The 18,668-nt window shown below is 37.3% G+C and overlaps 1 protein-coding gene across 1 annotated transcript; it reads left to right on the plus strand.

Moving 5' to 3' along the window:
* The first annotated feature begins 700 nt into the window (after positions 1–700).
* LOC139715843 (uncharacterized) lies at positions 701–8,386 on the plus strand. Its single transcript, XM_071627379.1, has 4 exons — positions 701–1,921; positions 2,687–2,836; positions 3,497–3,712; positions 4,617–8,386. The coding sequence occupies exons 1-4, from the start codon at positions 763–765 to the stop codon at positions 4,922–4,924; spliced, it is 1,833 nt and encodes a 610-aa protein (XP_071483480.1). The 5' UTR covers positions 701–762; the 3' UTR covers positions 4,925–8,386.
* Positions 8,387–18,668: the final 10,282 nt, after the last annotated feature.

The following is an 18,668-nucleotide window of genomic DNA, read 5'->3' on the forward strand; positions in this document are numbered from 1 at the left end:
CGATCAGAAACATGCGGAGTTGGAAGTCACTCGCAAGAAACTCTCATCTGCAGGATGTGACGTGAGAAGTTCTTCGGCTAGAAGAAAAAGTTTGGAGAGAGTAAGGGCAGTTATGCCACAAGACCGAGAAAAGTGTGTTTCTACGATGATAGATCTATTTCAGAAGTCCTCTCCAAAAAAGCGTGCAGCACTGAAGAAGAGAGGAATGCACACTGGCCTTGAGGATGCCCATCATGAAGTCCAAAATCTCCTGACATCAAGCATTAGTGAGGAAATGGGCAGACTAAAGAGGAGCAAGAAGAAGAAAGACCTAGAAAAAAGAAGGAATATTGCTGCATCACTAAAGATCTTGAGCAAGTACCGACTTCAGAAAAAAGGATCGGCTCTCTTGCAGATGGGCCGCAAGATCATCTCCTCGGCAAGCAAGAAGAAGCAAATGCACGACAAGAGAAAGCTGTCCCCAGAGGTAGCAAGCGCAGTCATCTCGTTCTACGAAGAATCAGCCATCGACCTGCCTGATAAGAAAATGGTATCCATGAAGACCATGAAAAATATTCGATATCTTCAACAGTCAGTGGCGGCTTTGTTCTTGAAGTTCAAATCACAGAATCCAGACATGAAAGTAGGTGCAAAAACATTCTACAGCCTCCGGCCACATCATGTAAAGCTCCAAGGATCAATCAAATTCAGGGCATGTGCGAATACTGCACAAATATTGAGTTGAAGGCAACAGCAATTAATAATTTAGCACACAGTTACGGAATGAAGTCCTTCTTTGATGGCGTTCACTCAGTGAATCGCGTCACAATGTGTCCCAAGTCTGAAGGAGCGAAGACGTACATGCGACATTGCTCCGAGAGGAAATGCAAAGAATGTGGTCCCAAATTGTTGAGATCTTACCTGAGACCGCTGGTGGAAAAACACGGCCCTAAGCATATGACATGGAAGAAATGGATTCGGGTCAGAGTGGACGAGAATGGGAAGACGATCACCAAGCAACAGATTGTCACCAACGACGGGACAGTATCTCAATGTCTGGAGGAACTTGAAGGGGAGACGGTCACTATCAGTAAGCATCTGCATAGTGCGTCTTGGCAATCTCAGCAGTTTGCTACACTTACCAAGGACATGCCAAACAACTGGGTCGTCATGGTCTTGGACTTTGCAGAGAACTTTGTATGCAAGTACCAAGACGAAATACAAAGCGCACATTGGTATCACACAAACGTCACAATCCACCCTATTGTTTGCTATCACAGATGTCCAACATGTGATGAGACAATGCAGGAGTCACTCGTCTTCATAACAGGCGATAATCGACATACATATCATGCAGTGCACCAGTTCATGTCACAGGCAGTACAGCATCTCCGGCAAAACATGGAAATTGACAAGATCATCAGATTTACAGATCAATGTGCAGCCCAATACAAAAGTAGAGGACCATTCAAGGACATTGCTCTTGCACAGCAACATTACCAAGTTCCAGTAGAGCATCACTATTTTGGTGCCAGACATGGGAAAGGTCCGAGCGATGGGGAAACGGCTGTTGTGAAACGACAAGCTTCATTAGCTATTAGTTCTGGGCGTAAAGTAATGAACAATGCAAAAGATGTATATGAGTTCTGCCAAGATGAATTGACAATACAACCAAGCCAAGCCGAATGTCTCCACTTTCAACGGAAAGTGTTCTTCGTAGAGGAAATGAATCACAACAGAGATCACAAGGACGTCCAGACCATCAAGGGCACCAGGCAACTGCACTGTGTAAAGGGTGAAAGCAGTGGACGGCTGTGGACAAGGAACCTGTCTTGTTTCTGTAAAGGCTGTGTTCTCGGGAATCAGCAGTGTGACAGCAGAGGGACTGTAGATGACTGGAAAAGTGAAAAGCTGTTTGCTGCTACGATTGAGACATCTCATGGTAAGAACTAAATTAACCTTAATATTTACCTAGAAGGTTGCCAATATATATATTCATTTAGTATTATTGACTAATGCTAGTTATTTGTGATCCAAGCAGAAAGTTTTCAAACAGACCCATCTTATTCATTGGTTGTTTTAAAGTCAGTGGTTAATATTGTGGGTCGATTTAAAAAATTGTACAACTGCGATGTCTAAGCAGTGTAACAATGTTCAAGTGGATGAATAAACGGCCAAGAATATAAAAGTTTTGAAAATCCTGCCTTCACTATCCAGATTTCTATGAATAAAGAATGAACCATTTCAGTAACAGTTTATTCAACACTATAGCCAATGGGGAAATTTGAGCATCGTAAAACAGTCATTGCAAATTTACATTTTTGCAGTAGTATTTAAATTATCATTTTCACAGCAATTTTTGCAGGGCTTCATTTCTACACTATATCAGATTTACTAGTAGCACGTGGGACCATGTAGCTCAGATTTTTTTCAACTGGATTCATTGTTAACCAATGCCTTTAACATATATTTCTGTAAGTCCAGGGTTTTTGAAAGATGTTCTTAAACTTATAACTCATGAATTGCTGCTGCACATTACACCATTGTCTTGCCATACGCTGCCACGATGACCAAATGTTGTTCTATACTACAGAGTTAAATATGTGCGCACTATCTGTACATATTTTTCTTTGGATAGACCAATGTTTTTGTTCGTTACAGAGTGGTACAACAGCAAAATTGTGTAAGTGTGAGGTGTTCTTTACAGATACAGGTGATACTGAAGACCCGTCTTCCATGACTGTTGCAGATGATGACTTGGATGCTGACGGCCCGTCTTCCATGACTGATGCAGATGATTACTGGGAAAGCGAATCCTCCCCTTCCTCTTCACCTGTGAAACAACTGCATGTTACCGGTTTGTACAAATCAGTAATATCGCTGTTTATGTTTTCTTCAACCCTTTTTTATATTAGGGAGTTAATTTTGGCGATATGAAAAACAGTTTATTTGTCCCTCGGATGAAACATTTAAGGTAGCCAATGCCTTTTGCAGAGCCCACAAAATGCCCCAATCATTGTTTGAAACCAAAGATATTAGTATTTGGGCAATATCTGTGAAATTTCGAAATCAAAAGTTGTGTAGAATTCAAAAGATAACAGTTGTAGTGTAGTCGGCATTCAAGCAACAACAGTGCATTTATCGTTCGGGGACTGTAATATAATACTTAAAATCCAAATAATAATGTCAGTAGGTATACGAATGTCATAGTAAAGAATTCACTTATTTCTTTTTGCTGTATTTTTAGTGATAAAATATACCATGAACATGATCAATCGATCAAACAGGTCTGTAAAAGGTAGACTAAGTCTAGAATAAATGTAAGGCCTTATAATAAATATACCAAAATAATTTGAATCATAGTTTTCAACTTAACTCCATAAATAAAGTTGCACAGAGGTTTCACAATATTGTCTGCTTGAATACTGTAGTGTTCCCACTAATTCTGACAAATTTCATGCAAAAGTCATTGTCTACCATTAAGGTCTTTTTTATGTATAATCTTCAACTTTCACAGATAACGTGGTCATAGGTGTTCCAACTTCCCACCCGCCTTCTACGTCTGACAGACAGCTTCCCGTTGAAGTCCCAACTTCTAACTTGCTGTCTACTGGTACTGAGCTTCATGTTGAAGACCAAACCTCTCACTCGTCAACGTGTGACACACAGCTTCACATGGAACTCCCTACTTCTCACTCGCCATCTACTGCTGGCACTCGGGTTCATGTTACAGGTTTGTAAAAATTATTTTTTACATCTCAACTTTCAAAGTTCAATTCAAGATTCAAATAATTTACTATCATGCACTGAAGCATAGAAATCATTTCAAATTTTCTGATATACAAAGGAAAAAAATGGCAAGTGGTATAATGTTAACAAATGTACTTAAGATTTTACTTGTTCTAATCATTGAAATTGGTCCCTGCACATGTATTGATGTTCTTGGCAATTTAGGTTTTAACAATCATAGCGCACATGGATTGGAACCCCACCAGCATGAACCCAAACACATGCGCACACACACACATTTATACATACCTCACAAATGAACACACACCTGCAAATGTCCCCATTTTTAACGCTTAAGTCCACCCACACCAAAATACTGATGTGCACTTAAACACCTCAGTGACCTCACCCACTGCAATGCGTATGTATCCACGTGCACTTACAGCATGGAGTCAGCATGAACACACACGTGGGACACATGCTCACCTGCACCCAATTCTAGTCCCAAAATGTCTGTGTTATTTATGTTTAAAGTTAATATACCCAATTGCACATGCAATATATTATGTACATGTGAAGGGATATTTTTTTCCCAACAAGTTAATCACACCTCCACTTTATGCATATTTAGGGAGGCTGTTACAAGATTTATGGAGAGACATACCAGTTCAATTCTGTTCAAATGAGTTTTTCTGTGGATCAAAATTCTCTTTCAGAATAACTATGTCTGAATGCAGGAGGATGTATGTCTTCTTTCATATTAAAGATCACTGGAGATCCTTTTACTGATTATGTTACGTGCAGTACTGGTTATCTGAGAATTGTCTATTGGTGACAGTTTTCTTCTATTTTGCAAAAGCATTGTTACTTTATAATTTTAGATATTTTATCTTTATTCATATATACAGCTTATCGCCAAACTCAGGACCTTCAAACTGGGGATTTTGTTGCCGTTGTATATGGTAAGACGTGGTGGGTCGGAGAAGTCCTGGAGCTGAAAGGAGAAGATGCACATATCAACTTCTTACTCAATAAGGGTGATAACAAGTACTCTTGGCCAGACAAACCGGAGCAAGACTGGATTCGGAGAACTGGGATCTTTGCCATCTTCCCCTCTCCACCAATTCCTGTGTCCTCAAGACATCTTGGATTTGAAGAAAACACTTTTCGTTCACTGGCAACTAGAATCGACACATTCATCAATCTTGAAGAATAGGATTAGTAGGACAGGATGCTGCATTTTAGAACAGGAACATGTATATGTGAATTAAAACAGCCTCAGGACAGCTTTGGCATTCTTCAAATTTTCTAAAATGTTTTATTGGAAGAGTATATGTAAGGAATAAAATACAATGTTTAATGGTGAAAATTCACCTTCCGTATCTCATTCCATTGTATGTTTGCCTTTTTTCATTCTTCCCATGAAAGATATTAAAATTAGCAAATGCCGAAGCTGTTTCGATCCTTTTATGTTATGAGGCACTACTGGCCAGGATCTCCTGCACATCATTCAGTGTAGAGTCTTAGTGCTGTAGTATTCGGTTATTTTAAAACCCAGTTAACCTACTTCAAAAATATGGTTGTGTTTCGGTCATATAATGTACAAATTTTTATACAGGTTGTACATATTCCTTCATTATTTTGCAGGTAATATTTATAGTGATAATTTTACTCGTAATTCTATTTGTAATAATATTTTCAGAACATAATGAGAATCAAAACAGTTATCCAAACCCAAACCATTTTGACCAAAGACGGTTTGGTTACTGCTTTGTTAACCTTTTTACTACAGCACTAGTGTAGACGTGCAGGACTGCGCTGCAGTCATCAGCTGAGGAGCTAGTAGCATGTGGCCTCAACTAGAACAAAATGCAAATGAAAGTATGGGTTATTTGGAATTTTTCATGTGAAAAATGAAGTTTGAATTCTGAATCAAAACATTGATTGAAAAACAAACACACATGCTCATATAAAAAACTGTTGACAACTCATGAGAAACAGGAAAATCTTAAATCAACAAGATATTGTTATAATTCATGGTTTAGGAACTTAATTTTTAATTCATTTAATAGAATTGATATTTGTATGCTAATCAGAAATCAAGTTTTTATGTGACATTACTTTAATACTAAATAGAATGACACAAGTTAACAATACAGGGGAACCGAGAACAAGATTCTTAAATTTCTTGGGACCATCAAAGTTAGATTGCTGTATTGAATCCTTGATAGTATCAGGGCTATTATACATAAGTATTATGAGTATAGGGAACTTCATTATAGTGAGGTCCTTAAGACCATATAAATTAGTGTGTTATATTGTAAATATGTTCTACTAGTAACACAAAAGAATACAAAGAAGTGGGACAAGAAAGATTACATTGTAGTAGTGGAGTTCGTCAGATCAGTGTTCTACTGTTCTTTATAACAAGATTCCCCTGTATTAAAAAATGTAGTGTTCATCACAACGGTGATGGCAAAGAAATTCAAAGTTAGAATTCCTGTAATAACTTCAAAACTTGAACAAAAGCAAAATGCAGGCACTATGTGACTAAAATTAAAAGTATTGTAATAAAATAGTATCAATATAATGTACATGCAAGAATATGGATGTAAATATAAAAGTCACTGTAACTTGAAAACGCATTGATAAACCAATACAAGAACTGGAGTGCCAAAAATATTAGTAAGGTAACATGCAAGAAAATGTGAATATGAGTTGTAACAAAATCTGAAGATATTGGGAATTTCATTTTGAATTAATGAATAAAATTATAATTCTGTCGTTCAATATGTCATTGTGATAGGCATGCACATTAAATTTGAGCCTACCCAGACTACATGCATCAAGTTTTCTGTAATCTGTACATTGTGTAGGAGGAAAGATAATCTTTCAAAGAAGGGTAAACGATTGTAATTAATTAAAATTATCCATGTGATTGCTTATTTTTGTTCAATTAAAAGCTGTTCTTGAAGAAAATCAAACAAAAATAATGAGATACATGCATTATTTGAGTAAAACTAGCAATTTGATGTTTCACGTGTAACAGGACGCCGGTATCTTGGTGTCTTTGTTACATGTGAAACCACCAAATAAACTTTGGGACAAATACATTATGATTATAAGAATAAAATTCTTATATATATCTTTATATAATTATTCTCAGTCATTACTTGAAATTTAAAAATGTTGAAAGTCTGATAAATCGAAAGACAAATTTATTGTTTCACATGTAACAGGACACCAGAATCTTTGTGTAATTGTTACATGTGAAACCTTAAAATGAAGTTTGGGCAAATAGTCATTTTGTATATGTGTCCGCATCTTTACTCTCCGATCTTATTTAAACATTAACCTGTCCTCTTATGCTTCACTCTATTTCCTTTATTATTCATGCTACATTTAAAAGAATATTAACAAATAGGACACTATTTTAGTGTTTCACATGTAACGGGACACCGGTATCTTGGTGTCTTTGTTACATGTGAAACCACCAAATAAACTTTGGGACAAATACATTATAATTATAAGAATAAAATTCTTATATATATCTTTATATAATTATTCTCAGTCATTACTTGAAATTTAAAAATGTTGAAAGTCTTATAAATCGAGAGACAAATTTATTGTTTCACATGTAACAGGACACCATAATCTCTGTGTAATTGTTACCTGTGAAACCTTAAAATGAAGTTTGGGCAAATAGTCATTTTCTGTATGTCCGCATCTTTACTCTCCGATCTTATTTAAACATCAACCTGTCCTCTTATGCTTCACTCTATTTCCTTTATTATTCATGCTACATTTAAAAGAATATTAACAAATAGGACACTATTTTAGTGTTTCACATGTAACAGGACACCAGAAAATCTGTGTAATTGTTACATGTGAAACCGTAAATGAAGTTTTGGGCAAAGTAGTCATTTTTGTATGTCATTTTGCATATTTATTTTCTGATCTTATAAACATTAGCATGTCCCCCTATGGCTCACCATATTTCCTGAATTATTCATGCTTCATTTCAAAGAATATTAACAAAAAGGACTATGTTTCAGTGTTTCACATGTAACAGGACACCGGAATCTTTGTGTAATCGTTACATGTGAAACCTCAAACAAGGTTTTGGGAAAATAGAGTCTTTTTGTATTTGTTAACCTTTTCACTTTCTGATCCTATTTAGACATTAGCATGTCCTCTTATACTTCACCCTGTTTCCAGTATTAGTTGTGCAGCATTTCAAAGATATATTTACATTAAGATTGAATTTCAAAATTGACCCCTAAAACTGTCTGCAGACCTTTCTAATAAGAAAATGTTGTAGGATTTTTAAAATTTTTAACTTTCGATTGGTATTTTTTGCTGTTGCTGGTGTGGAAAGAGTCACAACATACTTTCCAAATATTTCTTGATTTATAAATATCTTGTGGCAAACTAAGAGAAAAAGCAGATTTTCTTCAGATCAAATTGGAAGGTTGGTGTCCCTGTTACATGTGAAACAAGTGGGCGTTATCTTGAATGTGTGATGATGTGTAGTGGCTACGCTGCAAGATTCAAACTTCTAATAGTTTGTTTGATATACTCCATGTATCTATGTTTCTTGAGATGACAATAACTAAGCTCTGCATTAGTTTTGAAATTTTGAGCCTCATGTCACACTTTGTGTACCCAACTTCATGGAATGACCCATATGCATGTGGAGTGAATTGATGCTGCAGTATCAGTAAAGCACAATGAAAAAAAAGTTTCAAAAGAACCAGACTGTCTTTTCAAGAAATTTTGAAGTTGGATGAGAAGACTACAGTCTACAGTTTATATGCCACATGCATTGTATGACATACAAAAAAGATAATTTATTGAATTTCAGGTTTTGAAAAGAAAAAAATATGAATTCCTGCCACATGTTGCCCATTTTATGTTAAGGGTCACATTATTCTGCCTTCTACAAGACTTGGAGGCAAGTCAAGTACGCTATTATGCAAGAAAAGTGAAAAAGTAAATGTGCAAATGTTTAATTTTTTTCATATATTTCTTTACATCATTTAGCGCAGGTGACATTACACTGTACAAGTTGATGTAGTCATTTTATCTAGTGAACAATTTACAGCTTTTGAACAAATTTTAACTCAAACTTTCACTGTCTTCTCCTACTGTGTAATTTTGTATTCTCTTGACCCTTCTGTACTATGTATATTAAGGTACAGTGGTTTACTTCTTTGAAGAACTGTGTCACATTATCTGTGTTAAAACAGAATTTTCTTATCACTTTTTCAATATCTTTTTCATTTGTGTTTTTGCCAAACAGAAGAATTTACAGGCTGCCAGTCAGACAGCATTAAGCAAAATTGTGCAGGAAAAGCTTAAAAAAAGGAAGAACCAGGCTGCAAGCAATCATGCTTCTGCAGGGACTTCAGAGCGTCAGCGAGAGGAGAATTTGCTGGCTCAAATGAAACCCGAAAATCAGCGATCGAAGCTCGAGCTAAAAGACAAAACACTCCAGCTTGAGGAGGAAAGGAGTCTTAACAAGGAGCTCCAGACTCTATAATCTATTGAGATATATACACATTCAACCTGTCGAGTCTTTCCCTATTGTCAAATGTCAACCAGGTCACTCTTGTGGCTACATGCACATTTTCTTGGTTTGGGTAGTGAGCTTTAACCTTTAAACCCCCTGTACATCAAGCTGGTTCTCACTATGTTCTGGGAAAGGTTTCCCATATAGGCTCAAACTTTGTACAAATGGAGTAAACGGATTAACATCGGTTAAGAACATCACGGACAGACTAGGCCTGCACGATGACGAATATTTGGATATTCGATTATCGCCAGCTGTAATATCTAGCTAAGGCGATATATCGTCTTTAATGAATAACTGTCTAACAATGTTTACAATTACATACAGTGATGGTTTTTCAGGATAGCATAATGCAAAGAGTTGCACACCAGAGGGGAAAAACATCCATTCACAAGAATTTGGTGGGGTTGACATTTTTATGACCTTTCTCCCTCCCTGATAATCTGGCAGACCCGAAGGACATTCTAGGTCACAAAATTCGCTGATATATGTACTTTATGGCAATTTGAGGCAGTTTTATTGTTTGAAATGTATCAACACTCCATAATTTCTCTACATTATAGTGAGAGCCGATATATCATGTCATTGTAAAACCCATTATCATTTATTTGTTGATCTTTCATTATCTCGATATTTCATTATCTGCATTAAAAATGACTGACTTTGTAATGCAATGGCATGATATATCATTTCTCTTCATATTGTGAAGAGTTATCAAGTGCTGTTACATTTAGACTTCAGAAATACCTCAAATTGTCAGAATTCAGTGAAGGAGAATCATAAACCCTGACATTACTCTTTATCTAGGGTATAGACCATGGGATGTGCTGCAAAGAAATGTGTGGAGCAGTTTGCACTCACTCATGATGCTAGTACTTATCCAAAGAGAGAAGCAAGCAGTGCTGGTTATCATCGTGGCTGTTACCAAAAGTTTTGTCACATTGGGAAACTCCAGAGAGCAGAGACAAGAGAGAGGAAGCATGAAGAGTGTGAAGGTTAGTTTATTTACTCTGTAATTATGTTCAGCATTCGCAAGACTTGGACAGCTCTTCGAGGTGCCACCCAGTCTTAGAAGTGAACTAGAAGAGTTTGTTTGTTCATTGTATGGAGGAAGGCAAGAAGAATCAAAGATTGACACTGTAAGATACAACCTGTTTCGCATGGATTCCAAATTTGAAAGATCACTCCCTCCAAATCAAGACTCTCTGAATGAACATACTAGCCGAGCAAACTACCAAGCTGCTGTTCATAGGAGAGCCCTCAAACAGATGATTCAAGCACCTAACCCAATCCATCATGGGTGGATTATGAGAAATGAGGACTTGATTATCAAGTGGGGAAATTTGCCTCCTGCCCCAGAAAACTTTCTGGCTGCTGTCAAATGTCGCTGTTGTAAGAATAAGTGCAAAACTAGACAGTGTGAATGCTTCAAAAGCAGGATGCCATGTACTGACATGTGCAAGTGTGTAGAATGTAACAACTTATCTATATTCACAGATGATATTGAACATGTTGAAGAGATAAATGAAGATGAAGATGTCCTAGATTCTGACATGGAATAATTCATGAATATAGCCTACATATACAACTGTAGGGCCCTACACTGTCAGTTTGTTAATGTCACTTCAACTTTCCTGACATGGTGACTAGAAAATGCTTCCAGGTGTTTCAAACAATCAGCTTTCTTTTGTTGATATCCAATTTGCAACATTAGTTATTATCACATGCAGTTCAAACAAACCTTAGATACAATGATTATAAATTTTATTGACAATGATGTGCAAGTGTTTGTTTTGCATGACTTTTGAAACATGTGTATGCTCTATTCTTATCTGCAGGTACAAGGTACTTAAGTATATTAACCAGGGGTGGGTTTGTTTGTTCTATGTCCAAGCAGATTTTTTTTTTCTTAAAATATCTTTTATGGGCAATTCCACGGTAACTAGGACACAGGTGCCAAAAATTCAAAATGATATTTGTTTCAAACACCATACATTTTCAGACAGTACTTGAGTTGAAGTTTTAAGAATCATTATGTTTTTCAATAAAAGCGGCCATTTTGATTTTCAAAATGGCTGCCAAAATATGCCTATAACTCAATGGTGAAAAGAGTGTATTGTCGCATAACTTACTCTCTGTATATCCACTTTATTAGTACTCTAAACAACAATCTTTCATATGTATGCAGTTACCAGAGAAGTCTTTTACCACACGATAGAAAAAAAAAGCTGGTAGCTTTAAAGAATTTGATAAAAACTGTTAATTACTTTGATAATGATGGATGTAACGTCAGTTACCAAAAACAAGGAATTTTTAAGTTTATTCATCAAAGGAAGTGAGCTGTATGATGTAACTTGGGATTTCTAATGTATGCCCATATGCCTTTATTTTAATACCAGAAATAAGGATACTTGGCATACTGGAGAGTCAAAATGAACACTACAAGATGTGTAACGTCAGTTACCGAAACGTCATACACGAGTATGTAACGTCAGTTACCATGACAGTAATTATAACTGAGGCAAATTTTTTGACTTTTGGCCATTTCAATACATCTGGGAAGTCAACTTACAACAAAGAGCAGTAATCCCTTTCATAGAAAATGATGTCATTACCATGGTATGTCCATGGATATTTTTTTTTTATTTTATTTTATTTCTAAATTCATTTATTCATTTATTTACCATGATTATCTTTTTTTTTTTTTGGGGGGGGGGGGGGGGGGGGGGGGCTTGAGCTTTAGATTTTTGATTCAGCACAAGTTTAAGGTTAAATCATCTGGAAGTTTAGTTTGCCACATGCAGTATATGCACTCAAATTAGTACATTCCCAGTCCTATGGGATGATAAAGCTACCAAATTTTGTAGGCTAATCAGTGACATGATTGCATGTTAACCACATTTTCTATTTAAAAAAACAAACAAACAAACTTCTGCACAGCTGTATACCAACAGTTTAACAATCTTCACCAATGTTTGCTTTTGCTGGCATTTTTTTTTTTTCAGGAAGCTTATTCAAGTTTCTACGCCTCAAGGCAAATGCACAAACAGATATTTCTTCTCTTGCACTTAAATGTGTGGTGTAGTTAACATGGCTCATCTTGTATTATGGTACGTAAGGCATGTACTCATTATTGTTTGAAACTTAACACTGATGTTGCTCAAAGTGAGAGAGGATTCTATAGGGTTTTTTAAAAAAATTGTTCATACAGTGTGTATTTGTTGATTACTTTATTCTATTCATGCAGGGACATTTTGTAATACAACACATGATAATTATGAACAGGAAGAGTTTTTTATCGGATTGATTTTAGTATTCTTTCGTTGCAAAGTCTGATTTCTTGGTATCTCGAATGTATTTGCAAGCCGTGATATATCAGTGAAAAGGAAAAGAAAAACAGTTAAATTACTTCAAGCTAGGAATAAAACAATAATGCTCTTTTGACCAAAAACGCATTTATTTTTCTTCTTCACAGAGAAATGTTAAAAGTGCGACACTTTTCATTTAAATCAATTGATGATGGAGATCATCAGGAGTAAAATAAAGAAAAGAAGGAGAAATATATCTCATACATATTTATGCATATTTATGAGTTGATACATGTTTTTTTCCCCATGACCTGGAAGATATTTTGATATTTTTTTCAAGCACAAAAATATCCATGTTTTGTGTAGTACTACAAGGTATTATGGGTGGAGCACTCTATGTAGATAAAATCTTTCCTGTTCATTGAAAAACAAACAAACAAAAAAGCCCTTAGTCATGTCAATATATTTATACTTGGAACTGCTTAATCTATTAATGGCTCTGTGTAATCATAAATGTTGAAGAAAAAATAAAATCTTCAGACAAATGTCAAGAAATATCCTCTTGTGCATTTACATTATCTTTGCCCAACTGTGCTATGGCATGGGGGGGGGGGGGTGCCCCCTAAGGGCCCACCCAATATTATTTGTGTCTTTAGATTTTGTTTTAATTTGTTGCTGTAGTTGCCTGGGATTGTCACTGGTACATTGCAGCAGTATGATAACCTGTTAAATAAATTAGTTCTCTGTAAACCCCACGGCAAAGTATGTGTAACGTCAGTTACGTAACGTCAGTTACGTAACGTCAGTTACGTAACGTCAGTTACTGACATGTTTACCTTTAAGTTTTCATAGAACACAAAGAAAATGAACTACTGTTTCATTTCATTGTGTATTTATGACTGATGAACCAAGGTATGACTCCACATCAACCAAATCATTCTGAATGGTCAGAATTATGAAATATCACATAGCTTTTCCCAATCATGATTTTGCATGTGTAAACCCTATGGCAAATGTAAGCGTAACGTCAGTTACCGTCATGCCTTCACTGAAATTGGCATGGTGGTAAAAGGAGACAACTAAAGTGCACATTATTTTGCACACCTGTTCCTAAGAACCTAGGTGTATTACCATATTAAACACATAAAGGCTAAAAGTCAGGGACATGAGATATTTCCATTTACATCTACACCATAATTTTCCATGTCCTTTTTCCGTAACGTCAGTTACCGACACATTTTCACTTGCTATGTGATAAGAAATGCAGTTTGAGAGAAAAGCTTCCCACCTATTTCTTCATTCTCATGAACTTATTCATCAATGCTAATTGCAAGCCCAAGGTGCTTTCATTCACAAAACTACAAGGTAAACAATTTCATGAAGATCCTTACGTGTAACGTCAGTTACCGTGGAATTGCCCTTATGCACCAATATTGTATATCATTAGAAAGAGATAAAAAAAAAAACCCTATTATGATACCAGAATCGAGGTGCAAACAATTATTAAAAAGATAACACCTCACAAATGTTAAAAAGTCATTTCACAGGGCGATATTTTTGCTACACGATATCCCATATTTGGGCGTTTGCAGCATCTTAGTGAACAACGGGATATCCGGTATTTGGCTAGATATAAGGTTAATAGTAGGGTAAACTTTCTCTCTAGGAAGAACAATATTCCTTCTGTCTCTGAACATCAGCTTGTAATGCCAGATAATTTCCCTGTTAAAAGTTTTGACTGTAATATGACACAAGTCAGTACAAACTCTGCTAGTGTAGTAACATCAAAGGTAACACGATCTAAAAGTATTAGCTTGTAAAGCAAAAGAGGATCAGAGGTGAAAGTTACCAATCTCAGAAATCTGGAAAAACATTTCCAGGGAGGAAATTCGAGGAATTTGTTAGATGTGACTCAAAATATTGTGAGCTACACAAGCTTGGGTGTCGTAGATTCACTGCTGATGAAATGACAACAACCCGCAGTGGGTACTATGACATGGCCAACTTAAGTTTGCAGAGGGAGTGGTTGGCCAGACACATTCAATGTCAACCCAGTCATGGGAAAAAGAAAAGAATCATGTAATTCCTACCATTACGAAGTGGAGAATTTGTACATGTTTGCAGAAAAATGTTCCTCACAACAGTTGGAATTTCAGAAAGACAAAAAGTGATGTCCAAAAAGAACAAGAAACTGGTGTGTTTGTCTAGAGAAAGAAAAGAGAGGAAAGAAGTCTGTTGACAAACCTGAAGTGTGGGAAAAAATCAAAGCCCATCTTAACAAGTTTCCGAGAGTGCCATCACACTCTTGTAGATCTAGCAGCACGTACACTGTACACGTACATGTTTCTCCAGACCTTACAAAAGTGGCGATGTACAGAATGTTTGTAAGAGAACATGGACATTGTGCCTCCTACACAATGTACCGGACGATAATGAAGCAAATAAGAATCAAAATCCATCACCCCAAGAAAGACTTATGTGGCCTCTGTGGCACCTACACAAAGTCCTCTGAGGAACAGAGGAGGGAGCTCTCTGATAGATACACTAAACACCGTGATGAGATTTCAAAAGTGCGTCAAATCAAAGCAACCTGCAAAGAGAAAAGCAAAACGAATCCAAAGTATCAGGCCACAACTTTTGACCTGCAGCAGGTAATCTGCCTGATAAGTCAACAAACATACAGGCAGACAATGCAACCCCTCAACACTGACAGGTTGGAAAGCAAATCTGGACATTCAATTTGTATTGGACCCATATGCATGTGCTACACACATTGCATCATATACCAGTAAGTCTCATAGAGGCATTAGCACCATGCTGGAGAAAGCATCTCAAGAACCAAAAGAAGGCAACATAGACTTGAGGAGACAAGTCAGATATATTGGTAACAAGTTCCTGAATTTTGTAGAAGTTAGTGCTCAAGAAGAATGTTATTACTTGGTTCTTCAAATGACTCTTAACACAGGCAAGCAGGGATGTAGTTTTCATAAACACTTCCCCACCTGAAGAAAGAGTCTTCCTTCTCAAACATACAGATGACCTGGAAAAGCTGCCTGATAACTCGACACACATACAGGCAGACAACGCAATACAAAGGTATGTAAAAAGACCAAAGCAACTTCAAAATTGGTGTCTTGCAGATGCCATTTCTGAACTAGAGGTGACTTATCCAAAGGAGAGGAATCTTACTGAACCCATTGAGTGCAATGATGATGATCTGTTAGAAGAAATTTGTATTCATTCATGTCTGGTTATTATGTACCATCAGTTTATTTACAGATCTGAATGAGGCATAGCATTGTACGCATAAGATGAAGTTGTAATCTCCCACTAGCACACTACAATGTATATATAGTTGTTGTTATTTGAGTTTTTTGGTAAAGACATGGGAGATGTAGTGGTAATAGGTCTAAAAGACAAGGACTACATTTGTTCAATGCGCACCTAAACTAAATGTTTTCACTATGTGATGTGTCGTACTTGGACACACTGGATTCAGCAGTCAAACAATAGAGCCTTGCACCTCTTATGTTCCCACGTTTTAATCATAAACATACATGTGCTGTGGTTATTGTCCAGTGTCTGCATCATCACCAACCACTCATTACAACAATGATGTTGTCATGAAATTGAAAAATGGAATAAGCATCAGGAGGAGAAAGAACAAAAGAGTTTACAATCAGATACGATCACTACAGCAGGAAGACCAACACAGAGAATTATTCAGAGAAAAGATCCTTCTATTTCTTCCCTGCCAACTCTCCAGAATCATGGCACACATCGTATCATCTGGAACATCCAACAGCGGGATATGGACAGCATGATGGCAGTGGCCAGAGGCAACAGGACAATTTCCGCATGGCCCGACCACCATGATCCACCCCAAAGTATGTCAAGATGGGACTTCGAGAAATTTGAGGCATTTGCTACTCAAAGTGGCTGGTCTGCCAAAGAATGTACCGTCCAGCTCTATTGATGCCTTTAGGGTAGCGCTGTGGATTATTACACAACACTGGTGCACCGGGAACCTGCCCTGCAGTTTTGTGACCTAGCGTGGCAGATGAAGGAAAGGTTTGATGGACAACTGCAACCTGAATTCGTACATGTTGAGTTCACCAATGCACGCCAAGGCCCAACCAAGTCACTGTCAGAATGGGCTGACTGCTTTACCCCATGAGCCTCTCAGACATTTCTGGGTATTCCCATGGAGCAATTAGAGCAACAGATTATCACCCAATTCTGTCAAAGCTGCTCGGATCGGTAGGTTGGTCAACAAGTGTTGAATCAACGGTTTGCTAGCTAAAGGAGGCCACCCTTCATGCTAAATGGTTACAGCAAACTGCATGTGTGTTTAGAAAGCACTGAAAAGAAGTGCGATTGTGGCTGCAAAGGACGAGCCAACTCATCTGGTACAGGTAGGCTGAGGCCTACGTCCCTCAGACCACAGGTCCTCAGACAAACAGGATGACCGGCTGTCCCACTGAATATAGATCAGATGTGATAGGGATCTAGATGATCTAGATCATTTCTGGCAAAGGGATATAGACGGTATCCCTCTACATTTTTATCCCCCTACTTCCCTCATTTCAGTTGCATTGGTCAGGGTAGACCTTGGGGTTTACCCCCCTGCCAGGAAGCTCTTATGCGACGAGAGAATGTAGTCGGGAGCGACTTCAGGCTGACTTGGACTGACTGATCGACTCAACGACCAACGGAATGCCTTCGGGTAACAAAGGACACATGCTGTACGGGAGAACGTTTGAGAACCAACTAGCCACCAGATCCAGAAGTTCTTGCTCGTTTCAGGGCTTTGTGTCATCTCAAATAACAGAAGATGCCAGAATACGAACATAGGTAAGTATTCTGCCAAGTGTTCTTTCTATTATAGGCGGTTTTGAGATATTGACACCATCTATAATACCATCTGTCTCTGGATGTGAGAGCATTCTTGTACAAAAAGGAGACTACCTGGCTAGGCACCACAGAGTCAGCAATTAGTCCATCACTTCTGAGAAGCGCATTGGCACACTCAGCATTTCATTGGGGATCAGACATTTTGTATGGTATTTTTAAGCATTTATGACATTCTTTATTGTAATCATTTTTTTCTGGATAAATCAAACGATTATTTCTGGTAAAGGGATACAGACAGTATCTCTCAACACCTCTATTCCTCTACTTCCCCCATTTCAGTTGCATTGGCCAGGGTAGAGGAGCTACATTGGGGTTTACCCCCCTCCAGGAAGCTCTTATGCGAAGGGGGAGAATGTAGTGGGGAGTGACATGACTGACTCAGACAGACTCGACAACCGACAAACTGCCTTCAGCAACATAGAATCCACAAATATGAGAGAAAACATTTGAAGTCACAACCAACCCAGAACTACCCAGACATTCCTGATGGTTTTGGGGTTTATTTCACCAAAAATTGGAGACGTTGAAATTCCGATAACGGTAAGTATTTCACTACAGTTCTCTCACTTTATAGACGGCATGTAGGTGACATCATCCATAGTAATGTATGTGGACAAGTCACGACAAGTTATGGTTCACACACTTATCAGCAATACAGACTAAAGTATTGGAGGACATTACAAAAAGTAAATATCCTATATATGAAAAACAAACTGCATTTGTAATTCATGCAGACTCAGGTATTCAAAGAAAATAAAAGATTCCTCTTCCCCTTTTTAGGAAAGAATTTGTGGGTCACATCCACTTGTTCTTTATCAAATTACATTTTATGATGAGATAGCGGAATATTCCAATCCTCACTGGATTTACAGGAATTCAACGACATATTTTCTTTGAAATGTGGTTCCATTCCTGAAATAGTTTCTTGGTGTAAGAAGCACAGGACAGGATTGTCAAATTACAAAAGATCATTTCTTTTTTGGTGCGCTATATATGAATCAGTTATAAGAATATGTATACATCCCAAATCGGACGCATGTCGCATCAATTTTGCTAGTAATGCATCAAGATCGAGCTTCATGAATTTCACCTGACACATGCATTCTACTCTGGCAAGATCACCAGAAATGTAGCTGCTGCACAAGCTTGCTGCTAATATTTTTAAT

This window comes from Diadema antillarum, unplaced genomic scaffold (genome assembly GCF_040938485.1).
Source record: "Diadema antillarum isolate AM-2024a unplaced genomic scaffold, OU_Dant_1.0 scf00000056, whole genome shotgun sequence".
NCBI classification, from domain to species: Eukaryota; Metazoa; Echinodermata; class Echinoidea; order Diadematoida; family Diadematidae; genus Diadema; species Diadema antillarum.